This window comes from Odontesthes bonariensis, chromosome 8 (genome assembly GCF_027942865.1).
Source record: "Odontesthes bonariensis isolate fOdoBon6 chromosome 8, fOdoBon6.hap1, whole genome shotgun sequence".
Classification (NCBI taxonomy): Eukaryota; Metazoa; Chordata; class Actinopteri; order Atheriniformes; family Atherinopsidae; genus Odontesthes; species Odontesthes bonariensis.
In genome coordinates this window covers 15,538,416-15,560,336 of record NC_134513.1, presented here as the reverse complement: position 1 = coordinate 15,560,336, position 21,921 = coordinate 15,538,416, and the positions used below count along the sequence as shown (strand labels likewise).

Here is a 21,921-nt window from a genome sequence, read left to right as displayed (position 1 = left end):
TTCACATAATGAAATTAATCCCTTTCTAAACCACAACATATATGATAAGCTAACAAAGTTTCTTTCAGCTTATTGAAAACGAGTCACAAACTAACAATCTGCAAGACTTTATGGACTTAAAGACAATTAAGCTCAACGTTTGTTCAGTCTGATCCTCCATCCTGAGCGCAGGGCAGTTGGGGGCCGAGAGGACAGGAAAGGGGGCACCAGGCCAGGGATACCTGCTAAAAAGAGGAACTCTGTTAGAAAAATATCCAACTGTGACATCTTTAAGACTTGGTCATTAAGAGCTTTATATGCAAGGAATACTATCTTAAATTCTATTCTGAACTTAACAGGGAACCAATGAAAAGAAGCTAAAACTGGAGAAATCTCAGCCCAATAATAAGCAATAAATAAATGGATGGATGGATGGTCCAGTGTGTGGGTGTAAAATATCACCTTCAGCAGCTAACATGATGAAATAAAAACTGACAGCTTGGTGAACTCAGGAAGGAGCGAATCATGAGGTGGAAGCAGAGGAAGGTGAGGACCAACTCAAGGCCACTTTGGTGGTGGAAGTCTACATTTTTAGACTGGTTTGTTGTGGTGTTTAGGCACATTGATTTCATTGTAAAAAGAAAGTACACATCCCTAAAACCATATTATAGCAACAAGATGAGTTATTTTCTCATGTTTTCTTTAGATTTAAAGCGTGTAGAGCATGGATAAGAAGGCACTGTTGGTCCGTTTCTCTGTGTTTTGTTACATTTTTTAAAGCTAAGATTATGAGCTGTTTGCATTTAACTGGTGTTTAAAGTGTTTTTTTGTTTAAATGGCTGTTACAGATGCTGCGTACAGTGATGCCCACTACTCCTTGATTCCTAAACTAAAAGGTGCAACTTACCTCTGCAGATCAGAGAGACGGGGCCAAAAGAAGGAACTGGGACTGGGCTGAGAGGGAAGGCCAGCACCCTTCCCTGCGGTTTTTCCAGGGACAACTTGCCCTTTTTAAATGGGGATACAGAAGTTGTGGTCATTTGTGTGTGGTCACCCCAAATGGTTTCCACTGTCTCTGTTTAAAGCCTGTTTGATGGCCTCTCACACGGCACCTTAACCCTGAGGAACAGAAGGATAAGGCCGAGTCAGCAAAGGAGAGGAATTTGGATTTGGAATAAATAAAGTCTCTCAGAATCGGATGCCTTTTGTGTTTTGTATGCATGTAAACAATGTACATCCTTCTGTTACTGGGCTTATTCACATCTTATACCGAAACAAGGCCACGTTTCAACTACTTTTCCCTGTTTTTTGTTTTTTCCTTGTTCTCCGTTTCTTCAGTTTAGTGATGCCACCTTCATGACAGACAGATTTTCTCCTGCTGGGTGGCTGAGTGCGCCTCAGCATCACGTTTCTCTCAGAGACCCAACAGTAACTGCTCAGATGTTGTCCAGGAACTGAACTGTCAGATTAAAAAAATGTCTTCGGAGAAGGCGAGCTGTCCTTGTGGATCTGAGCGTATCTGGAGTGTGGGACATGAGCTAGATTCAAGATTAATTTCTTCTAAATGAAGACTCAAAGTAAAAACAAAACAACCAACATCAAATATGTGAACTGGAAATATCTTATATACAAAAAATAGTAAATTTCTTAAAAAAAGCACGTTATCATATACATAAATATAGGATTAAAAAAAAAGCGCTTTCAATTAATTGGGAAGCTTTTATTTTTATGTTCTTGCCGGAAGTGATGTCTAGTTGCGTATCTGCTAGCTTCATAACATTTTTGCATCTGTCTCTATACTTTCCTCTGGTGGCTATACGCTGAAACTACACCCTGAAAGTCAATATGAACATTGAAATGTGGGAAATCTTTATCAAATGAGGTTTTATGATGGAAGAGAGCAGTCATATAAATATTTTAACAACACTGTCATATTTAGTTAAGATTATGAATGCTGAAGTTTTACCACAGCTTACATTTCTTATCATACTCAGTGAAGATAGATAGATAGATAGATACAGTCTCATTTGTCTCATCAGAGACAAACAAACTAAGGATATGGATTGCTGGAACCATGTCCTGTGATCTGATGACACCAAGATGAACAAATTTGCTTTCGATGGTGTCAAGCCTGTGTGGTGGTAAAAAGTGATTTGTACAAAGAAAAGTGCCCCATGCTTAAAGTCAAGCATAGTAGTGGGAGTGACATGGTTTGGGGCTGTATGGATGCCATCAACAGTAGGAAGCTGAATTTCACCAAAAGAAACATGCTTGTCAACATGTACTGTGACTACTGAAGCAGATCATGATACTCTCCATAGGATTTCAGTCAAATCTCACACACGTCTCTTTTAGCCTGGTGCAGACTCAAAATGTCAAATTTCAATGTAAGGCAAGGATGAAACGCACAACGATGACCTCCCTTTTAATGCCTTTTCATTTCATGACATTTCGGGCCAACACGGCCCATTCTCAGGGAGTTTAACATAGGGGTGTACTCACTTTTGCACCAGCATAATTTCACAAAAATGGACAAATATGTCATTTAAGTTATATTATTGACCTTTCTTTTCTGTTGTAAGCTGAACAGATGTTGTATTAAACTTACTCTATGCACGTTTTGGGAATAACTTGTGTGTGTATTAAAATATTGTTCAAAATGTTACTTTTCAACAGGGGTGTACTCATTTTCACTGTGCACTGTAGATCAGAACATGGGCTTTCTGTCTGAGAGGGAACAGAGCTTACTACAATGAAAAGATGTAAAGTAGGACCAGTTTCAAACCTGCACAGTAACTGGTAAAAACCTTTAAGGATGAAACTTCTCCTAAAGATTGTTGTACTTTGTCAGTTTGAATGTTTTACTGAGAGCGTTGTTGTCCTGTTGTGTCTGAAATGGAGTGAAATCTGTTACAAAGTCATTTTGTTAATATGATGAAGGCAACCAGCTGCAGTCCACAGTGAGCAGCGCGTTTCTGCCCTCTAGTGGCCACAAACGGTATCTACAGAAAAGATAAAGCCGGAGATATTACATTGACTGACACTTCCGGTGGTTCTTTCCAAAAATAAAACGCTATTAGAACAGAATAGAAAAATACTTTATTCATCCCCCAATGGGGGAAAATTAAAAAGAAAAATGAACAGACGTAATATAAAGCTATTTGATCTGATAACAGCGTAGGCTTGTTTTATTTACGAGTGACTGAATGTCAATAAATACTGCTCAGATGTTGTGCATGAACTGAACCGTCAGATTAAAAAATGTCTTCGGAGAATGCGAGCTGTCCTTCCGGATCTGAGCGTATGACGGATTTAGGAATGATGAGTTTGGTCCATCTCAAGAGGAGCTGCTGAGGTTTCATATGAATCAGGTCCCGTTAGTTTTTGTACATTTGCTCTGCAGACCTGCTTGTGCTCATATTAACTCTTCAAATGTTGTACTCGTATTAAACTCACTGTTGTTTCTGTTTGGTTCTCTGATGTTTGCAACAAATAAGTGTCATTAAACTGAATTTCAACGGCAGACAGACACAGGATTTAAGAAAGAGTGTTTGCTCAGGCTGTTGGAGCTGTCAGCTGTCGAAGCTCGTGACTGAAACATTTTCATGCTTAAGTCTCAAAGTAAAGAACAAAATTCTCCCAGACCAGTTAGTTCAGGATGTTAGAAAGAAGCTTGGTGTTGCGGAGTTTTCGGGTTCAAATCTTCACAAGTTGCAGATATTTTAGGAAAGGAAAGGCAGAGTCATTATGACTGAGAGCCCTCCTGTAACTTTGTCAAAGCCACCAAGAATGAAAGAAAGAGTGAAATGCTCTAAGAAACAAATCTTTACTAGGTTCCATTTTGAGGGCCAAAACTAAAGAAAAAAAGAAACAAAAGCTTCAAGAAAGACCAAGTTGCTGTCAGGTAGATCAGCTCTCTCTGTTAGAGCTCAGCTGGAGAAGCTAGAGGAACTGAGTTCAACATTTTTACAGCTTCCACTCAATTTTTCTCGTCATCAAATTTTGAAACAAACAAGTCAGAGACTTTATTTGGATACAGAGATTGAGACAGAACAGTCCCAACCCAACACGAAGCACCTGAAAAAACCAATGACCTTTGATGAGCAAAGCTGCTTCACTGGAAACATGTTGGAAATCTTAAAGATCGTGTCTGTAGTCATCAGTCTCAGGTAAAAAGTGCCAAGAAAGCAGCACAACCAAACAGAGGGTCAATAAACTGCTTTGGGACTCGGAGATCATTTGTTCAACTCCTGTGAGAGCTGCTTAAAAAAGTTTAAATGTCTTCAGGTTTCAGAGGCCAAAGTAAAGAGTAAAAAATTTAAGTTGGAAAGTTACATTCTCTCATTTAATGACTCAAACTGTGACTGAGAAGCTTTTAGTTTGTCAGGATGAGGGATCAAAGCTCTTAAAGAAATAAACTCTGCAGTTCAGCATCCGAACAGAAGAATGTAAGCAGCTCAGAAAGGAGACTGAAGCTGTGATTTGGTGGTTCAGGCAGATACAGAGCAGCTTCTGGAAGCAGAGGGAGGGGGTTCAACTCCTGTGGATGCTGATGACTTTTAGAAAAGGAAGGGCAGGTTGTTCAGCTCAGAGTCGGCTGGGATTTATGTAGCCAAAATGAAAAGAGAAACTCTAGGATTCAACGTTTCAGTGTGTAGTTCGGGCTGTTGGGTGAAAACTTTGAGCCTCCAACAACGTGGAAACTATGATCACAGGACTTTTAAAGTTTAACAAAGTTGCTCACAAAGAGTAGCTCAGGATGATGGGATGCTGCCTGGGGTTGGAAGCATCATGGGTTCAATTCCCCCAAATGCTCTGTGGGCTTCTAGGTTTTCTTCTTTAAGCAATCTAATCATCAGTTCTCTCAGGGATAGAGACCAACAATCAAAGTAAGGTTTGTGTGAAAGTGTTACAGGGCAGACAGCTCGGACTGATAAAACAGTGAGGTGGTGTTTGAGAGAGTGTGGGATCAAAGCCCACATCTGCTAAGGCACCAGGTGCTGTTAGGTGAATCCTTTAAACTTTGGAAACTCTGACACTGAACAACTTTTACAGTCCGACCCCGAGAATGAAGAGTTAAATGCGTTCCCAGAACATTTCCAAGTCCCGGGAGGACTGGTGGCGTGATGGAGCTGTCGGAGACCGCAAGCTGCCCGTGGAGAAGACCCTGGTTCGAGTCCTGATGTCAGCACCTGGAGCAACACAGCTGTCGTAGACCATGATGGAGCAGTCGGGGACTATGAGCTGACCGTGGAGAAGACACTGGAGCAGCGCAGCAAATAGAGCAGGAAAGAAGTGAAGGTTCAGGTTTTAGAAGAACAGGAGAGGCTAAAATAGAATCGGTGGAGATAGATATAGAATAGTCCAGACTAGAGATACAATAGGCAGAGATAGATATAGAATAGTCCAGGCTAGAGATACAATAGGCAGAGATAGATATAGAATAGTCCAGGCTAGAGATAGAATAGGCAGAGATAGATATAGAATAGTCCAGGCTAGAGATAGAATAGGCAGAGATAGATATAGAATAGTCCAGGCTAGAGATAGATATAGAATAGTCCAGGCTAGAGATAGATATAGAATAGTCCAGGCTAGAGATAGATATAGAATAGTCCAGGCTAGAGATAAAATAGGTGGAGATAGATATAGAATAGAATAGAATAGGAGAAGATAGGGAGGGATAGAATTGGCCAAGATAGGGATAGAATATGCGAAGATAGAGATAGAATAGGCGAAGGTAGGATAGGACAGAATAGGCTAAGATAGGTAGCTATTATTAATTTTGTTTTTTTTTAAATTTTGTTTTTGTTAGTGTAATTAAAAGGTTATAGAAATATTAAAACTGCTCCATAACCCCTACTTTCACCTGTAGGAATCTTCATAACCCCCTGCTTTTATCTTTGGGAATCTCAGGGGCTGCTCAGCCTCTCAGCCACCTTTCCTGCCTTGTCCTCTCTCTATGCTACTCTATTCTGCTCTTCTATTTTTTTCTCCTCTCTCTACTTACTTCTATGCTACACTCCTGTTCGATGCTATCTGCCCTTCTATGCTATGCTAACATTCTGTGCTATGCTCCTCTCTAACCTTCTATGCCTATGCTATCTGCCCCGCAGCTTTTACAGCTTTTAACAGCTGTGGGATTTGATCCCCCAAACTCCCAAACACCACCTCACTGTTTTATCAGTCTGAGCTATCTGCCCTGTAACACTTTCACACAAACCTTACTTTGATTGTTGGTCTCTATCCCTGAGAGAAATGATGATTAGATTGCTTAAAGAATAAAACCTAATAGTCCATTTGGGGGAATTGAACCCGTGATGCTTCCAACCCCAGGCAGTGTCCCGTCATCCTGAGCTACTTTTCTGAGCACTTTTGTAGTACTTGCTGCTGTCATGATAATCTCCATGTTCTTTGTGGCTCAAAGGTTGACACAAAAGCTTGATTTCAACTACACACTGAAACGTCGAATCCTAAAGTTTCTCTTTTCATTTCGGCTTCATAAATCCCAGCCGACTCTGAGCTGAACAACCCGCCCTTCCTTTTCTAAAAGCCAGCAGCATCCACAGGAGTTGAACCCCCTCCCTCTGCTTCCAGAAGCTGCTCTGTATCTGCCTGAACCACCAAACCACAGCTTCAGTCTCATTTCTGAGCTGCTTCCATTCTTCTGTTTGGATGCTGAACTGCAGAGTTTATTTCTTTAAGAGCTTTGATCCCTCATCCTGCCAAACTAAAAGCTTCTCAGTCACAGTTTGAGCCATTAAATGAGAGAATGAAACTTTCCAACTTAAACGTTTTCACTAGAGACATAGGGCCAGTGTTGTTCCAGCACTGATTTTCTTGAATTGATTTTACTTAAAGCGTTGTGATAGCCCTGTAAGACATTTTAGTTAGAAGTAGCAGCTGAGGCCACGAATGTCAATGTCATCTGACGAAACCTGTCAGAAACACTACTCGTTACTTGTTAATCACAGTTTGAAGAGGTGATGTAATCTACTGTATATTCTTGTTAAAAAATACATTCTAAAATGCATGATTGCTATGTTTATATGAATAAGAGACTGTTGAATGTGCTTGTTTTGTTTTGATATTTAACACATTTATGGTTTTAGCACTTTAAACATGATGAATTTATCCTGTAGTCATATATCAGGTGGTTTATTTTAGTGTCAGAATGCTTTTTAGTTTTAAACCGTTATCATGCCACAGATGTAGCCTACTTTTTTTTTTTTCAAACATCTTACAGTGACGTAGAAAGCTAATTTTCCATTATTCACAGGCAAATGGTTAAAATCCAAAATAAAAATCGTTTATGGGCCTATCTCTATAAAAGCACGTAGATTTTGAGGTACAGATGTAACTTGATCTATGACTGGACGAATTTTCCTAATTGCAAATAATAAAGTTTGAGAATCAGAGTGATTTCGTTGTGTGATCTTAAATACACCTGCTGCTTATATAACTTTATGGAAAATCAGGTCTACTCTGATAGACTTTTTTAATAGGACTTAGAGGTCATCATTACATCAAAGTAATTTTACTGAATATCTTCGAAGATTCGGGACACTTAGTTAATCATTTCAACGCAAAATTATTTTTTTGTCTCTGAAAAGTACTTCAAAAGTGGATATATTTCTCACATATTTTCCTTTATGTTTTTTATTTGTGTAAATTCTTAATTTTATTGTCTCAGAATTTGAGTGAACAAAAGTGATAGTGTCTCAAAATCTTGATTTCAAGGATCTTTATTTATTTGATCTTTTTTTTTTTTTTTAATGACAGAAGCAGAAATGGGCACCTTTTCGTTTCTTTCTTTCTTCATGTCTTTCTTTCTGGTTTAATGTTGACGTTGCGCTGCGTGTGACGTGTCATTAGTGCCGTCACACCCGGAAGTGGGAGTGGGAAGGTGAAAGCGACCACAACATGGCTCGCAGCTTGCTGTTCAGAGGTGCAGGCGTGTTGAAGCTCGGCAGGAAAACGTCACTGCTCTCCGCTTTTCGGTTCTGCTCTCAGGCCGAACCGGAGCCGCTGACAGTGAGGCAACAAAACAACGGAATCAGGTGCTGTCGTTAAATGTGTCCGTCGCCTCAGAGCTGTCAGTCACACAGAACCCTCGTATAGAAACTGTGTATTTCTGGAGAAAATAAAGAATCTCACGACCACAACTTGTTCCAGTTGTAACCACAGTGCTCCAGTTAATAAGAAACGGCGTTTAGACAAATTCGGCGTTGTTTTTCCTGTGAAAATCACATTGTTGTATTAAAACGTCAACATTTGGCTCTAATGTCACTTCGTCATCCGTCAGCTTGAGAACCAGTGGTGAAAAAAGTATCAACATGATTTATTTAGCTAGTACGATAACAAAGACAAAATTCACGATGAATACTGAAACGACAGATAGCTGATAGTTATGACATTAAATCACAGATGTGTTCAGGTGCAGTTTTCTAACACTAGTATTTTTTTATTCAGTGTCAATAACACTGCTCCTCCACTGGGGATAAATGCATAAACTCTAATATTGGATTTACACATGATGCACTTACTAAAAAATAAACTACAGAAGAATATGTGAAATTGAGCCGCTTGAGCGCTCTAAAATCAAGCTGATATTAGAGCGCCCTCTGCTGGATGACAAGACAAAATACCTCTGGTCTGGTGGCTTTTTTTTAGAAACTAACTTTTAAATTTGAACCGTCTACTGATGTGCAAAGTTGAAATAAAAAGGGATTAAATTTTTGTTCAACTAGAGTTTGGAATGAGGATAGAATTTACTGTACGGACGCAAACGCAACGGTTACACGATTAATCCAGAAATGGCTTTAAAAAGTTAAAATGGGTATGATATTATTCTGGTACTGCAAAAAACTAACAGAAATTGACGTCATGATTTTAAGAGAACATTTCTAGAACAAATTCAAGTGACGGTTGTGCTTAAATACGTGAAAAGTTGCGCTAAACTTTTATCTCTTCCTTTCTTCCAGGAGAATAATATTAAACAACCCCAAGAAGAGGAATGCTCTGTCTCTGCCCATGCTGGAGTCGCTCAGAGAGAACATCCTGACCGACGTCGACGATCTCAGAGTTATCGTCATATCAGGTCAGATTCTGTGATACTCATCTGACGGAGGGAGTAAGATTCTGGTCCAAACTTCTGGTGTGTGTGTGTGTTTCAGCCAGAGGCCCGGTGTTTTCATCCGGACACGACCTGAAGGAGCTGACGTCAGCTGAGGGCCGAGAGCATCACACAAAGGTGTTTCAAACCTGCTCGGAGGTAAGGTGCCGTGTCTTTCTTTTTTCTTCTCCCAGCCTGACTCTGAAAATCTTTGGCCAAATTCCGGCCTGATAAAGTGACAGGACTGGCTTTTTTCCCCCACTCCTCTTTTATCTTTATTTAGCTGTGTGGAATGCAGCACAAAACGCAGCAACTTAGATCTCACACAGTCGATGATGCTCACTCACACACACACACACACACACACACACACACACACTCTCTCTGAATGTGCTGGCTCTCTGCTTCAGGTGATGACTCTGATACAGGACATACCCGTGCCAGTGATCGCCATGGTAAACGGCGTTGCCACGGCGGCCGGTTGCCAGCTCGTAGCCAGCTGCGACATTGCCGTGGCGACAGAGAAGTCCGCCTTTGCCACTCCGGGTGTCAACGTGGGCCTGTTCTGCTCGACACCGGCGGTGGCCATCGGCAGAGCGGTGCCGAGGAAGGTACGGCAAGGACACGGGACAACTGGATTTAAAAGCTGAATTTTCAGGGGTCTGCATGGACTTAACTAGAACCAGAATAACCTGCTTATTATTTTTTTAACTGCACTAATCCTGTTATGGATTCTCATGAAACTCGGTGGGCTGATGTAGTCCAAAGCAGCTGTTTGGAGAGGCTGAGGATACCTTTTTGAACCCACTACATTCAGAGGAGAGCTTTTATTTTTCTACATTTAGCTTGGTTTGTAACCAGATCCTGACTAACAAATTCAATTCATGTTGGAATTTAGTATTCAAATTAGAATGGTTATTCCCTCTCTGCCTTTGAGATGAAAGTCTTGTCAGCCAACACTTGCCCTCCCGTCACCGGCAGCGGTTCCATCATCCTCGCCACTGATGTTTTTTGGCCCGATTGTTGTTTGACGCCTGCATTTGCCCATCGGCCGCTTTTAGGCAGATTAACACGAAGCTTTCACCACATTTCCAGTAACGTAACAAGTTGCAGTCATCTCAAATATGGCTAAATGTGCTTCTCATTTCTTCTCTTCACTCTTTCTTTCCTCTCAGCTCACAGTAACCCAGGTTCCGTTATCACCAGCAATTGGTAACTGAATCAGGGTTACATGCCACCATTCCCACATGGGCCTCCAATTGTCGGAATGGTGACACATAATTTTCTATCAAACATCCCGCCATTCCGACAATTCCTTTAATAGCCTATTAAAGCCTATTTTTTTTAGAGGAACTCCACAACCTCGCAAACCAACTCTAATAAATTATGATCAAAATCCCCTGAAATCTCAAATATCAAAATACAGGTATTAATGTAAATCGGGCGAGTCTGAAGCATGTTAGATTAAGCAGAAATACAGTGTCAGTGACCTGCAGCAGCCAGCTGGAGCAGAACTCTCCACAGATGAGTCTTTTGCATGCTGGCATCATGCAACATTAATAATGCAATTAGACATCAATGACAGCTCACTTGTGGTGGACGTCCCAGTGCTGCAAATAAAACCAATTTCATATATTAGGCTACCCAAAACGTATTATTATTATTAGTTTTAAATCAGTAAGTGAACAGTGTTTGTCGCACCTTTTTGTGTAATAAACTATTTGAATATCATTCATTTGCTTTTGGAGTGCATTTTGAAAATTACCACAGACTCATGACATTGTCAGGACGGTATCTGACACACCTACATGACAGCTGTTACACGCACACACCAGATTTATAGTGAAATAGTAACAACACAGCCCTTATAGATGGATCCTGAGTGCCATCATCTTTATTTTTTAAATCTGAAATAAGCCCACATCCACCTGTTCCTCCCCTCTGACTGTAGCTTTGACCCTTAAATCTTCATTCAGTATCAGTTTAATATCATTCAAACATCACAAGCTTTGAAGAATAACAGGCAGAGAGAGAGGGGGAGGCTTTAATTACGCTTTTAAAGACTGTATCACATCTGTACACAGGTCTTAAAACATGTAAAATGCATGAACAGAAAGAAGGGACCCACCTGTTGAGTAACGCACATTTCCATATATGGAAAGCCTTGTTGGAATGGCGGGATGTTTGCATGTCGGAATGGATGGTGCAACCCCTGATTCAGTGTAGCTCCCAGTTTTTGGACTGTTGGTCAGATGAAATAGAAATTTCAAGACATCAAGTGCTCTTGGAACATTTTTATAGATAATAAAAAAAAAATGTATAAAAATAATTTTATTGACTTATATAGTGAGCTGAACATGGAATGTTTTGAAATGATTATTGGCTAAAAACCTCCAATATCAGATCTCATCTGAGACACCTTCCCTTTCTTCTCTGACACCAGGTTGCCATGGAGATGCTGTTCACAGGAAATCCCATATCAGCCAACGACGCCCTGCTGCACGGTCTAATTAGTAAGGTGGTGCCAGAGGAGCGATTAGAGGAGGAGACGTTAGGCATCGCCCAGCGGGTGTGCAAAGCCAGCCGACCCGTCGTGGCTCTCGGGAAGGCCACTTTCCAAAGGTGGGAGTTTTATACCTTTTCCAAAGGTAGTGTTTTTTAATGGCTGACAGACTTTAACGGTTTAAGGAGCCACCCAACCCCACCTCCGAGAAACAAATCATGTTAAAGGAAAATCTAACTTTTAAAGTTGTTCTTCTGTTTGTTATTCGGGCCCTTTTAGCGAATGCATTTGAAATATTGAATACCACATTTCCCTTCATATGTTCTTCCCCGCTTTGTTTCTCCCGAAGACAAATGGCTCAAGGCCGAGATGCGGCATACGCCACCGCCTCCAAGGTGATGGTGGACAACCTGGCTCTGAGAGATGGGCAGGAGGGCATCCGGGCCTTCTTAGAGAAACGCAAGCCGGTGTGGAGCCATAAAGCAGAAAAAGCCCACGACTGACCGGCCGGTGCACTCCCAGTCATTGGTGCGGTGGGATTGGCACCAATCCTCTGCTGCTGCGCGGCCAGTAAACTGCACATTTGTAATCTGCAAAAATTGCCAAGAGTGACATTTTAATTGTCGACTTAATTTTTCTGGAAGATTTCCGAGATTTTACCAGACTAAAGCGGGGAAGCTGAGCCATTGTGTGCCCTAAACGCTGCAGTGTGGTAACGACAAGAAGACTCAAGAGGATGCGTCACTTAAGGATGCTGCTGTGTAGGTGTTTGATTGAATGAATAAGGGTTTCAAATTGCACATAAGCGGACATCTGATGGAAGCCTTTTGTGGGGGGTTTTCTGGTTGGAATGCTGTATAAATCATCAAAAGATTCATAAATAAATGTAAGAGAAGTTCACTGTGAACTTAAGCTGAACATATTTTCACCTCATGGGTTCCAAGTGGTCTTATTGTTCAAACAAGAGAAAAAAAGGACTAAAGCCAGTTTAGTCTTCTACAGACTTTTGTTGTCTTTCCAGGTCTGACGTTGAGCCTCTCGCTTCGACATAGCAGCGTAGACTGTGGAATCCTGACTGTAGTCGACAAGGAACAGTTAGTATCAATAGAAACGGCCACAAGAAAACAAATGGGATATCATTCGTATTCGAAAAAAAAAAAAGCAGGCGGCTGCATCATAACGTCAGGACAGTTAAAAGCTCTCAGAAAGTCCCGTTTCCATGTGTATAATTTATTCCTAAGCATCATGATTCATTATCAAATGGGTCAGTTCTTTTCTCGATCACTTGGCGTATGAAGTGGCAGTTCCATTATTTTCTTTGTCTATTAACTTTGTCAAAAAACAAAGTAGAGGAAAAAAAGGAAACGTGAGAGGAAATATGAACACGTAGTACATAAATTATTTTATTCAGATGAGGGGCATTTTCCAAAGGACGACTTATTTATTTCAGATTAATTTTACCTTTGAAATGCCACATTTATTTCTCATTTCTAACCCCTAATTTCCATTTAAGGCTAAAACGGAGTTAGTACAATTCTTTACAAGGATGAAAAATCAATATGCTGCATGTCCACCTTTGTTCTCCAGGGACCCCTCTTACACAAGCTTAAGTACTGCTAATCAGGAATAGTTCTCCAGGCTTGAAGGACACGACGAAGCTCTTCTTTGGACGTGGTCTGTGACAATCATGAACTACGATGATGGCTTAGCAGATGGCTTAGCAAAAAAAAAAACAACATTTCTCTGAAAACAGAATTTTCAGGCCTGGGCTCACAGGGATAATTTGGAGGAATTCTCACGTGGGAGCTAAGCTAACAGCTACTGAACAGCGGTTCGGTGAAGCCAATGTCCAAAGAGACCTGAAAAGACCTTCAGAAACCTTGAACTGCTGCTTGAAAACAAATCGGCTAATTTAACTCAAAACACCTGAAAAGGTTTCCGGGGCCTTAAAATGGTCTCTCAGTCTGGGTCAGTAGACTGAGAGACCATCATGTGGAAGACCGCTGTCGTAAGCCACGAAAGGTCATTACTCAAGAAGCTTCTTGCTGTATCCAAGCGTGTTTATAGGAAGTTGATTGGAAGGAAAAAGTGCGCCAGCAACAGGGATAACCGCAGCCTTCAGAGGCCTGTCAAGCGAAATCCATTCAAGAATTTGGGGGGAGCTTCACAAGGAGTGGACCGATGGAGTCAGCGCATCGAGATCCAAGTACGCACAGACGAATCCTAGACATGGGCCACAAATGTCAAGCCAAAGAACGCCGCATTGATCCAGTTATTCATTTAAAAAGGAGGCCCAACCAAGTATTGAATGAACAGAAATGACCATACGTTTCAGAAGCCTGACATTTCTGTTTAAAATATCCTCCTTTTTTAATTGATCTATGTAATATTCTAGTTTTCTTAGACACTGAATTTTGAGTTTTCATCATCTGTAAGCCATATAATCAGTAATATTACAAAAAATAAAGGCTTAAAATATTTCAATCTGTGTAATGAATCTATAAAATCAGTGACAAAATATCAAACTTTTTCACAATATTCAAATTTTTGGAGCTGCGCTTGTTCTCTTTACAGAGTGTGCAGTGCAAGAACTTCCTTCAGAAGAATATTTAAAAGCCATCATTTGGGGTTTCATTTTGCAACATAACCTGAAAGCAATAAATTTCTCTGTTCCCCCGAAAGTAATCTATTCTCTCTCTTTTAGGATTAAGTTGGAGACGAAGCCCGTGATTGGTAGGAAATCTTTCAGATCTACAAAACCACACGGATCCACACAAAAACGTTTCACCCCGCCTCGTTTTATTAAGCAAAGTGTCAGAATGGTCTGCAGTTCAGTTGTTTAACAAAAACACAAAGATAACTCGGGGAATGTAGAAGGGTTGGTACTGAAAACCAGAGCGTGAGGAATAAAAAAAATAAAAACAAAAAAAAAACCAGGGAATGTGACTGCTTATATGTTGAAAATATGGGACTTCCACATTTATGACGGGTCGTGTAAGTCAAGCAGCTGAACAGTAGTCGACATGTCAGTGTTGAGAATAAAACAATTAAGTAGATTAAACTGAAGCTAGTTCACATTCAGCACGGGTTGCTCAGTGTGTGGTTACTACGTAACAGCAATTCAAAACATTTTACCTGGAGGTTACAAAGCGACTCAGGTGAGATAAAACCATCAAAATCACATCATAATTTATCGTAGCTCTCCAAAATTGGCTCTCTATCTAGGGTAGAGATTTAATCATAAACTACACTGGCCTTTAAAATATGCTTTCATAATAAGGTACTGTAACTGCGAGAGAGAAACGCGTTGCGCGGCAGCTAATTAAGGTTTTACAATTATTACTGAAACCGGGCTGTAAGAAAAAGTCTGTGAGAGTTCGCTACGAATGAAACGAAGGTCTTTCCACCGCGGAGTTGCTTCACGTTTGAAATGGACCTCAAACGATGGAAACCACCCCCCCCCCCCCTCTTTCACCGCCGCTCTCTAAATTTCATCACTGGACGTATCTTTGAAAAGTAAAACTCACAAGCGACTCAATTCGTCTCTAAACGGAAAATACCTGGAAGTTATATATAAAAAAATAAAGATGGAAAATAAATCAGTTTTGCTTTCTCAGGGGAACAATTCCCCCCCTACACTACTGATGACTCAGGAATATTAACAACAAAAAGAAATCCACTGTACATATCAGACTCTAAAAGATGTGTGTGTATATATATATATATATATATATATATATATATATATATACACACTGTCACCTCTGTTAATGCTTCACATCCAAAAATAAAATTAAATCTTCAGTCGGTTTAGTTTTTCTCTTTTTTAAAGCAATCAGTAAAAACATCAGAGGCTGGCTGGTGTTTTCTGCAACGTTACGATGCAGCGGGACAGTCAGAAGCTCAGTACTTCACACGTAAAGAGCAACAAAGCAGAAACCAAACCAGGTTCCTCACAAAATCAGGACTGCTGGTCATCTTTACCACAGTGTTGGTGACTACACCTCAGTTTTTTTTTTATTCATTATTTTTTTGTCATTTCTGTATCCTGGCGTCACAGTAGCATGGACTCCTGCATGGCAAACGCCTCCTGTGCGTGCCTGTAGTGCGGTCCTCCGAACAGCGGAGGGAGCTGCTGCCGCATGACCGGCTGCTGCTCCTGAAATTGTGTCCTGTAGTGAGGCAGGGCATCTTGGTTGGAAGGAAATGTGAACTCCTGAACGGGGGACATTTGAGCTCGATGGAAGCTGGGCGAGCGGGGTATCCCGCCTGGGGACTGAGGCAGAAGCTCGTCCTCCGGCTCCCACTGGAGCCCCTCTACAGCTCGCCGGGGTCTGCTTTCTGGCAGGTATTGGGGGTTTGCCACACCTCTCTGATGTCCCTCAAACCTGTAGTCCACTTGTTTGTAGACCTGTGTGGTTGATGTGAGCTGCTGCCGGTAGATTGGGGTGGACCTGCCGTGGGTTTCTAGCGGCAGGGCGTGGTCAGGGGGAGATCTGCTGTTTTGGAGGTTGCGGGCTGAGCCGGCTGATGGCTGCCTGCGGTAGGTGGCAAAGGAGTTATTCATGAGAGCCTTCTCAGGGGAGTGGCTGTTAGGCTGCCGCTGGGTGGTGGCATACGCAAGCTCCCCATACACCATGCCGGAGGTTGAGGGAAACCGGGAGGACGGAGCAAAGAGTCTGTCCTCCTCGCTTTGGTCCAGACTCACACTGTAGGCTGGATGGAGGATGGGAACCTCAGTCGTAGCTCTTCCTGGAGAGCGGTGCTGGGGAGGCGTGTGGTACCGACCCTGGCTGCTGGAGTAACTGGCTGGAACCGCTGTTGGACTGCTGTGGGAAAACTGAGCAGGAAGAGGGTGTTTGGCTATCACGGGGCCCGATGCAGCGGAGACCACAGTCCCTGCCAGGCTTGGTCCGCGGCCGGGGCTGCCCTGATGCAGCGCGGACACGCTAAAGGGTGCCTCGCCACGAGGGGTCCTCATTCTGGACGGAGGTTTATCAAGATCAAGGATCTCAAAATCTTGCTCCGGCATCCCTGGTACATTGTCATACTGGGAGGCGTTGGAGCCACGGTCGGAGCCGGGGATGAGCCCCTTAGATCGTGGCCGGCGGTGGGGCAGGACATTCTCATCTGGGCTGGAAGGGGCTGGCGATGCCCCACCGCTAAGCCTACTCTCCCTGGCAGCTGCCGCTTTGACAGCCTCGAGCTTCAGCTCGGAGGGTTTGAACCAGCGGGGAGTGAAGTCTTTGTGGGAGCTGGAGGCCGCGTTGGAGTTGTGGTTGGCTGTGGCGTGGCCCTGCGGCCTCCGTTTATCCCCTGTGGTGATCTGCGGCGTTGGAGTCACTCCTCTCTCGGGCGTGGCGGACGAGGACCCCTTTTGCTGCTCATTGGGGATCTCACTCGACCCCCTGTAGTGGGCTGCCGGTTTGACCACCTTGTTGTGACGGATCGGCCTGTCCAGCGAATCCCGGCGTGACCAGCTCGGGGTCCGACTGTCCTTCTGGCGATCTGGTGCAGGACTCGAATCTCTGGGAGGCTCGGCTGGCTCGGCGTGGCTTTGACCGTTGCCCACGTGGTTCGCCACCGCTGCTCCTGGCTCAGGAGGAAGCTGCCCTAAAGGCTTCTTGGGAAACTCGTCCTCGTTACCTGCAAGACGAGAACAGCGGATACACACATTAGAGCGCCATCAGGAGACGGAACTAAACGGTGATGGCTGAACACACTGCGTGGCGCTGATTCACATCAGATGAGTAGTCACAACAGGGACGTGAACTCATGCAACAACACTGCCATAGAGAGGTAACATTAAAGGAGAACCACATTCATGACAACACATCACCAACGGAAGAAAAAAACAAACAAAAAAACCCAAAAACATTAGAAATAGTGATTGCAATGAATTTCCATCATGGGAGACTCAATTTGGAAGTGTCATTCTCTGAAATTAGTACAGAGTTCCCTTTCATTTTATAGCCTTGGCCTCTGGCCTGAAGGACCATCCAGAAATAGCTGGAGCTTAATGAACCTTTATAAATGTGCTGAGACTTGTAAGTGAGAGCATTGAACCCGCTGGGGGTGAAAAAAAATGACCTAAAACTACTCGGTACCAAGAGTACTTCTCTACAACCATCTATCTACTATAGAAGTAGAGACCATTATTCAAAAAAAAAAAGAGGGAAAAGTGAAGGTGAAGCCAGCAGGGAGTGCTGTCATCCAGGAAGGCAATAAATAGTTGAGATTATCCACTGACCCTTGCTGTTGTGCATGTGACGTATTGAATTCAGAACTTTAAGTTAGAAAAAACGAGCACAAAGGATAGATGTATCACGTGTTGAATTGTCCCAATGGACAGAAATTCAATAACTCAACCGTCAGCTTAAAAGTCGGTCAGTGCACTTGGAGCGTGATCAGATACTGGCATTTTAATCGTCTGGATATACAGTTCACAGAAAATCTCGCGCTCATCCAAAGCTGCTGTGAGCACGGCACCTAATCTCCTATCTGTCCCGGTCGCCTTTATATGGAGCCGGCCCAGAATATTTAAAGCCTTACGACAGGAGTTTCAACGAGCACAGCAGAGCTGAAAGTGGAGCGTTTGGGGTCCTGAGTGCCATAACTAATCTAGATACGGATATATTCCGATACCAGAGCCGTTGTGTTTGAACATTAATGCTGCTGTCGTTATAGTCCTTGTTGTTGAGGATTGTGTAAGGTTACAACCACAGCCGTTGTATTCTTGTTTACGTCACACGTGGTAACACAGAAGTGACGGAACCATCCTCTTGTATCCACGTCAGTTGCAGAGCTGCTCTGTTCTCTTTGTCCATCGGAGCAGACGAGAGGTCACAGAAGCGCCACATTCGAGTTGGATTAGCCGAAGAAGTTCTGAAGAATTTTGCCGCCAAAACAGTACGGAAAAGCCAATAAATCCGGCGCCGATAAAAACGCGTGCGAGATGGAGCCGCAGTCCTTTCTGTGGCGAGTTTTCACCACAGTTTGTCAACAGCAAAATCTCTAAAGGAAGAACACGCAGAGCTGTGCATACACCTGCAAGTAAATCATTTTAGGGACAAGATTCTGGCAGCAGATTTGAACTAACTTTATATAAACAGATTTTATGACATGTAGGGGACATATTCTAAGTGTTACACAAACTCAGAGCGGTCTGCGTTGTGGCCTCAGAGTGATTTCTGTGCCATAAGGGTGTGTTTACAGGGTTCGATGTGTAGTCTGTACAATCTACCTCCTTTCCATCACGACAGTAAATGACTTTGCAGTTCTTTTATTTGAAAGTCTTCAGTTTGAGGTGTGATGAACACGGTATTCTAACTAAATTTGATCTGTTTTTAGTCGACTGGAGCACCTATCTTTCGCCTCATATCCATTTTCTGTTAAGTATTGGCAGAATGAATGAGTTTGTGATAAAAAAGAACTGAATTTATTGATTCACTGCTGAAGCACGCCGACTCAGTTCAGATATGTGCAATCAGAGATTGATGCAGCTGGTGGAAAATAAACGATTCTATACTGGGGGTAAATATTTGCTTTTTTTTCCCTTTTCATCTTCTCTTCTCACCGGTCTGCCTCTTCAGATAGAAGAACCATTTGAAAAACATCCCTCCTTCGCCCCAGCAAATGTGGCTGCAGATGGAAGTGAAACAAAAGCCTCCAGTGTGGGAGAAGTGGCTCATTATCTTGTCAGCAGGGCAGGGCGACGGAGAGATTACAGAAACCGTGGTGTCGGCTCTGGAAGAAAGGAATGTCCTGCTGTTCCTTCCTCAGTTCATTTCAAGAAGTGGCTGCTGCTGACTAAATAGCTCTAAACAAAAAGGAGCCATATATATTAGATCTGTGTGGGGCATTCATTGAATTGGCCTTTATGGAACCTTTACATCCCTAATGAACAGAGTATGGAAAACCCGTGACCCCTTCTCACAAATATCAAATCTGTACTTTAAAGTCTGCTATGTGCTGGAAGTCGCATCTCGAGAAGGGTAAAGTTAAATTCAGAGCTAATAGTTGGCAATAAATTCAGTCTCTGCAAGAATCTTACCATGCAGTATCCTTAGTTAGCCTCCAGGGGGCGCATTACATCACCAATTCTACAAGAGCAACCACTTGAATCAAAATATGGGAGTAAAGCTCAAAAGGCACGAGAGTCAGCCATCCAGGACTCCAAATAAAGCACCAAAAGCAATGCCCCGGAGCCAGGTTTAAAACGTATGAGGGAGACAAAAGTTTGTGAAGGGGAAAACTCAAGTGCTGTTGGACAGACAGGCGACACACAGGACGAACTGACTGAGGTACAGATGGACAGAGACAAGTAGAAGAAAGACCAGTCAGGATAGCCCACCGGTTACTGTTGTAGGAGGGAATGTGGCCGCCACTCACAGCCACACTTTTGTTGTTGTTGGCTAACATTGTTTGAAAAGGAGAGGGAGAGAAGTCAGATTAATGAGCAGACAGAGCAAAGACTTGGGAAGAAAAAAACTATTACTGCAAGCTTAAAGTCAACAGGAAGCAGAGTCGGCTGTCATAACCACATGTGGACAGATGTTTATCGTATTGTTATATTTCTTAAGACCGGAGCAGCGGATCGGATACTACTCGTCTCTCTATGGCTCTGTTTTCCTTTTGACCACATCGCTTTGCCCCCCCAAAAAAACGTCTCACTGTTGCAGTACCTGGCGATGGCAGGTCCAGCTTTGCCCTCCGGAGCTCCGTCATGGACGCCTGCAGCTGCTCGACCGCGATGTCGTCGTCGAAGTAGAAATTTTTGGACAAAGTCACCTGCAGAAACTCCACCAGCTCCTCCATGGACAGCTTCAGCAGGTGCTCTGCGAGTCACACAGACGCGATTTTATTCATTTCTTTTTTTCTTTTTTAGGCACTCAGCTTGTACCACTTGTGAGGAGGAAACCCGTCTTACTTTTGTGCAGTTTGAGGATGGTGTAGGACATGGCGGGCAGAACTCGTTCACCCTCTAAAATGTAGATGTCCCAGATCCTGAGGGTGAGTGTGAAAGGAGTCTGAACACAAACAGAACAAAAGGTCAAAAGTTTTTTTTTTTTTTTTTTTTAATTGTTTACACTCCAGGCTTCTGGTAGACCGACTTTCAGCCATTTCCTTGAAAAGAGCAAAACCCAGCAGCTCAGTTGCTTATTTCTACGCTTGTTAACATAAAGCTGCTCCTCAAACGCACGGTACTGTGCAAAAGTCATGAGCCACTCCTCATTTCTTTATACATGAACAGGAAATAGGTGCAAATGTACATACTGTCCATCATGTTTATGGTGCACATTTAGCTAATAATCCCTCATATCCTGCATTTCAGGCAGGGCAGGAGACCGGCCACAGTGTGAATTATTGTGCTCGGGAAGTCTCCATGGGTGAGTAAATCCCAATAGCAAGCTCTGTTGGCTCCAGCCTGCGATACATGATGAGTTTTTAGGGGACTATATTATAGATGAAGAGCTAACGTTGACATTTTGAGCAGCACTGCAGAAATGACAGACTCCGTAACACAGGGACTGTCCGGTGGTTAGCTCCACTGACCTCGTGGCTGCAGGTTCAAGAGCGGGATAGAGTGTCGTGTGCGGTAGGGAAATACATCCCATAGCCAGTCATCTGTCAACTTCTTAATGCCGTTAGAACATGTCATCAAACTGGGGGATGGACACAGTCCGTTGTCCCAACTTCTGGGACGTTTGAAGGGACAACAGTCTGGAGCCCTGAAACGTCTTACTTCTGTGAAAAGCTTAAAGAGCAACTAGCATGTTGTTCTATTATGTCAGTGTTCTGTTACGAGGCGACACCCTCTCGAGAGTCCAACAATTGAAACTCATCTTGAAAGCTGTTGTTCTTCCCAAGGAAAACTACTGAAATTAATGTGAGCGCAGTGAATATTCAGCTAGTTTATGGATGGGTTCATACTAACAGTTTTAGGATTTTCAAACATACCGAGTCTAGAAAGTTCTCACAATGAGCAAACATCTAACCCTCGTGCGCAATGTGCATTTCAAGTAAAAATACTGTTCAAAATCTCTAAGAATGATTGAAATAACTCTACCCAATGTGTAAATATACCAACACATATCGCATAGCCATGGTAGACGTAATGCATGCTGGCTTTACTACCAGCTACTGGGAAACACAAGCTATTTAATGACTATTTGATAATAAATGGGAGATGCTAGGAAGTCTCATCTTGTCTTCATTTTGACAAAATGGGTCATTTTTTCAGATAAAAAAAACACAATTGTACGCCGAGTTGTAGCAATGGATTTGGCTCAGTTCTCTTTACTGCGACTGGATCAGGTGTCAGTCA

The 21,921-nt window shown here is 42.7% G+C and overlaps 2 protein-coding genes across 5 annotated transcripts in view; one reads left to right on the top strand and one right to left on the bottom strand.

Moving 5' to 3' along the window:
* Nucleotides 1-7,863: 7,863 nt before the first annotated feature.
* Nucleotides 7,864-12,522, top strand: echdc3 (enoyl CoA hydratase domain containing 3). Its single transcript, XM_075471895.1, has 6 exons — nt 7,864-8,036; nt 8,961-9,076; nt 9,153-9,250; nt 9,502-9,702; nt 11,535-11,713; nt 11,944-12,522. Exons 1-6 carry the CDS (start codon nt 7,900-7,902, stop codon nt 12,095-12,097), a joined length of 885 nt encoding a protein of 294 aa, XP_075328010.1. The 5' UTR covers nt 7,864-7,899; the 3' UTR covers nt 12,098-12,522.
* A 1,850-nt stretch (nt 12,523-14,372) lies between these two features.
* usp6nl (USP6 N-terminal like) overlaps nt 14,373-21,921 on the bottom strand; it is a 93,477-nt gene continuing 85,928 nt past the window's right edge. For all 4 annotated transcript variants that reach the window (XM_075471894.1, XM_075471893.1, XM_075471891.1 and 1 more), the window contains 3 exons: nt 20,524-20,623; nt 20,279-20,431; nt 14,373-17,240 (listed from right to left, as the gene is read on the bottom strand). In XM_075471894.1, the coding sequence (XP_075328009.1) occupies nt 15,649-17,240; nt 20,279-20,431; nt 20,524-20,623 (1,845 nt within the window). In that variant the 3' untranslated portion in view covers nt 14,373-15,648. The remainder of the gene's footprint in view (nt 17,241-20,278; nt 20,432-20,523; nt 20,624-21,921) is intronic.

Coding starts and splice junctions, on each gene's coding strand:
- echdc3 (XM_075471895.1), top strand. CDS start 7,900: ATGGCTCGCAGCTTGCTGTTCAGAGGTGCAGGCGTGTTGAAGCTCGGC. Junction 8,037..8,960: donor CAACAAAACAACGGAATCAG/GTGCTGTCGTTA, acceptor CCTTTCTTCCAG/GAGAATAATATTAAACAACC. Junction 9,077..9,152: donor CAGAGTTATCGTCATATCAG/GTCAGATTCTGT, acceptor TGTGTGTTTCAG/CCAGAGGCCCGGTGTTTTCA.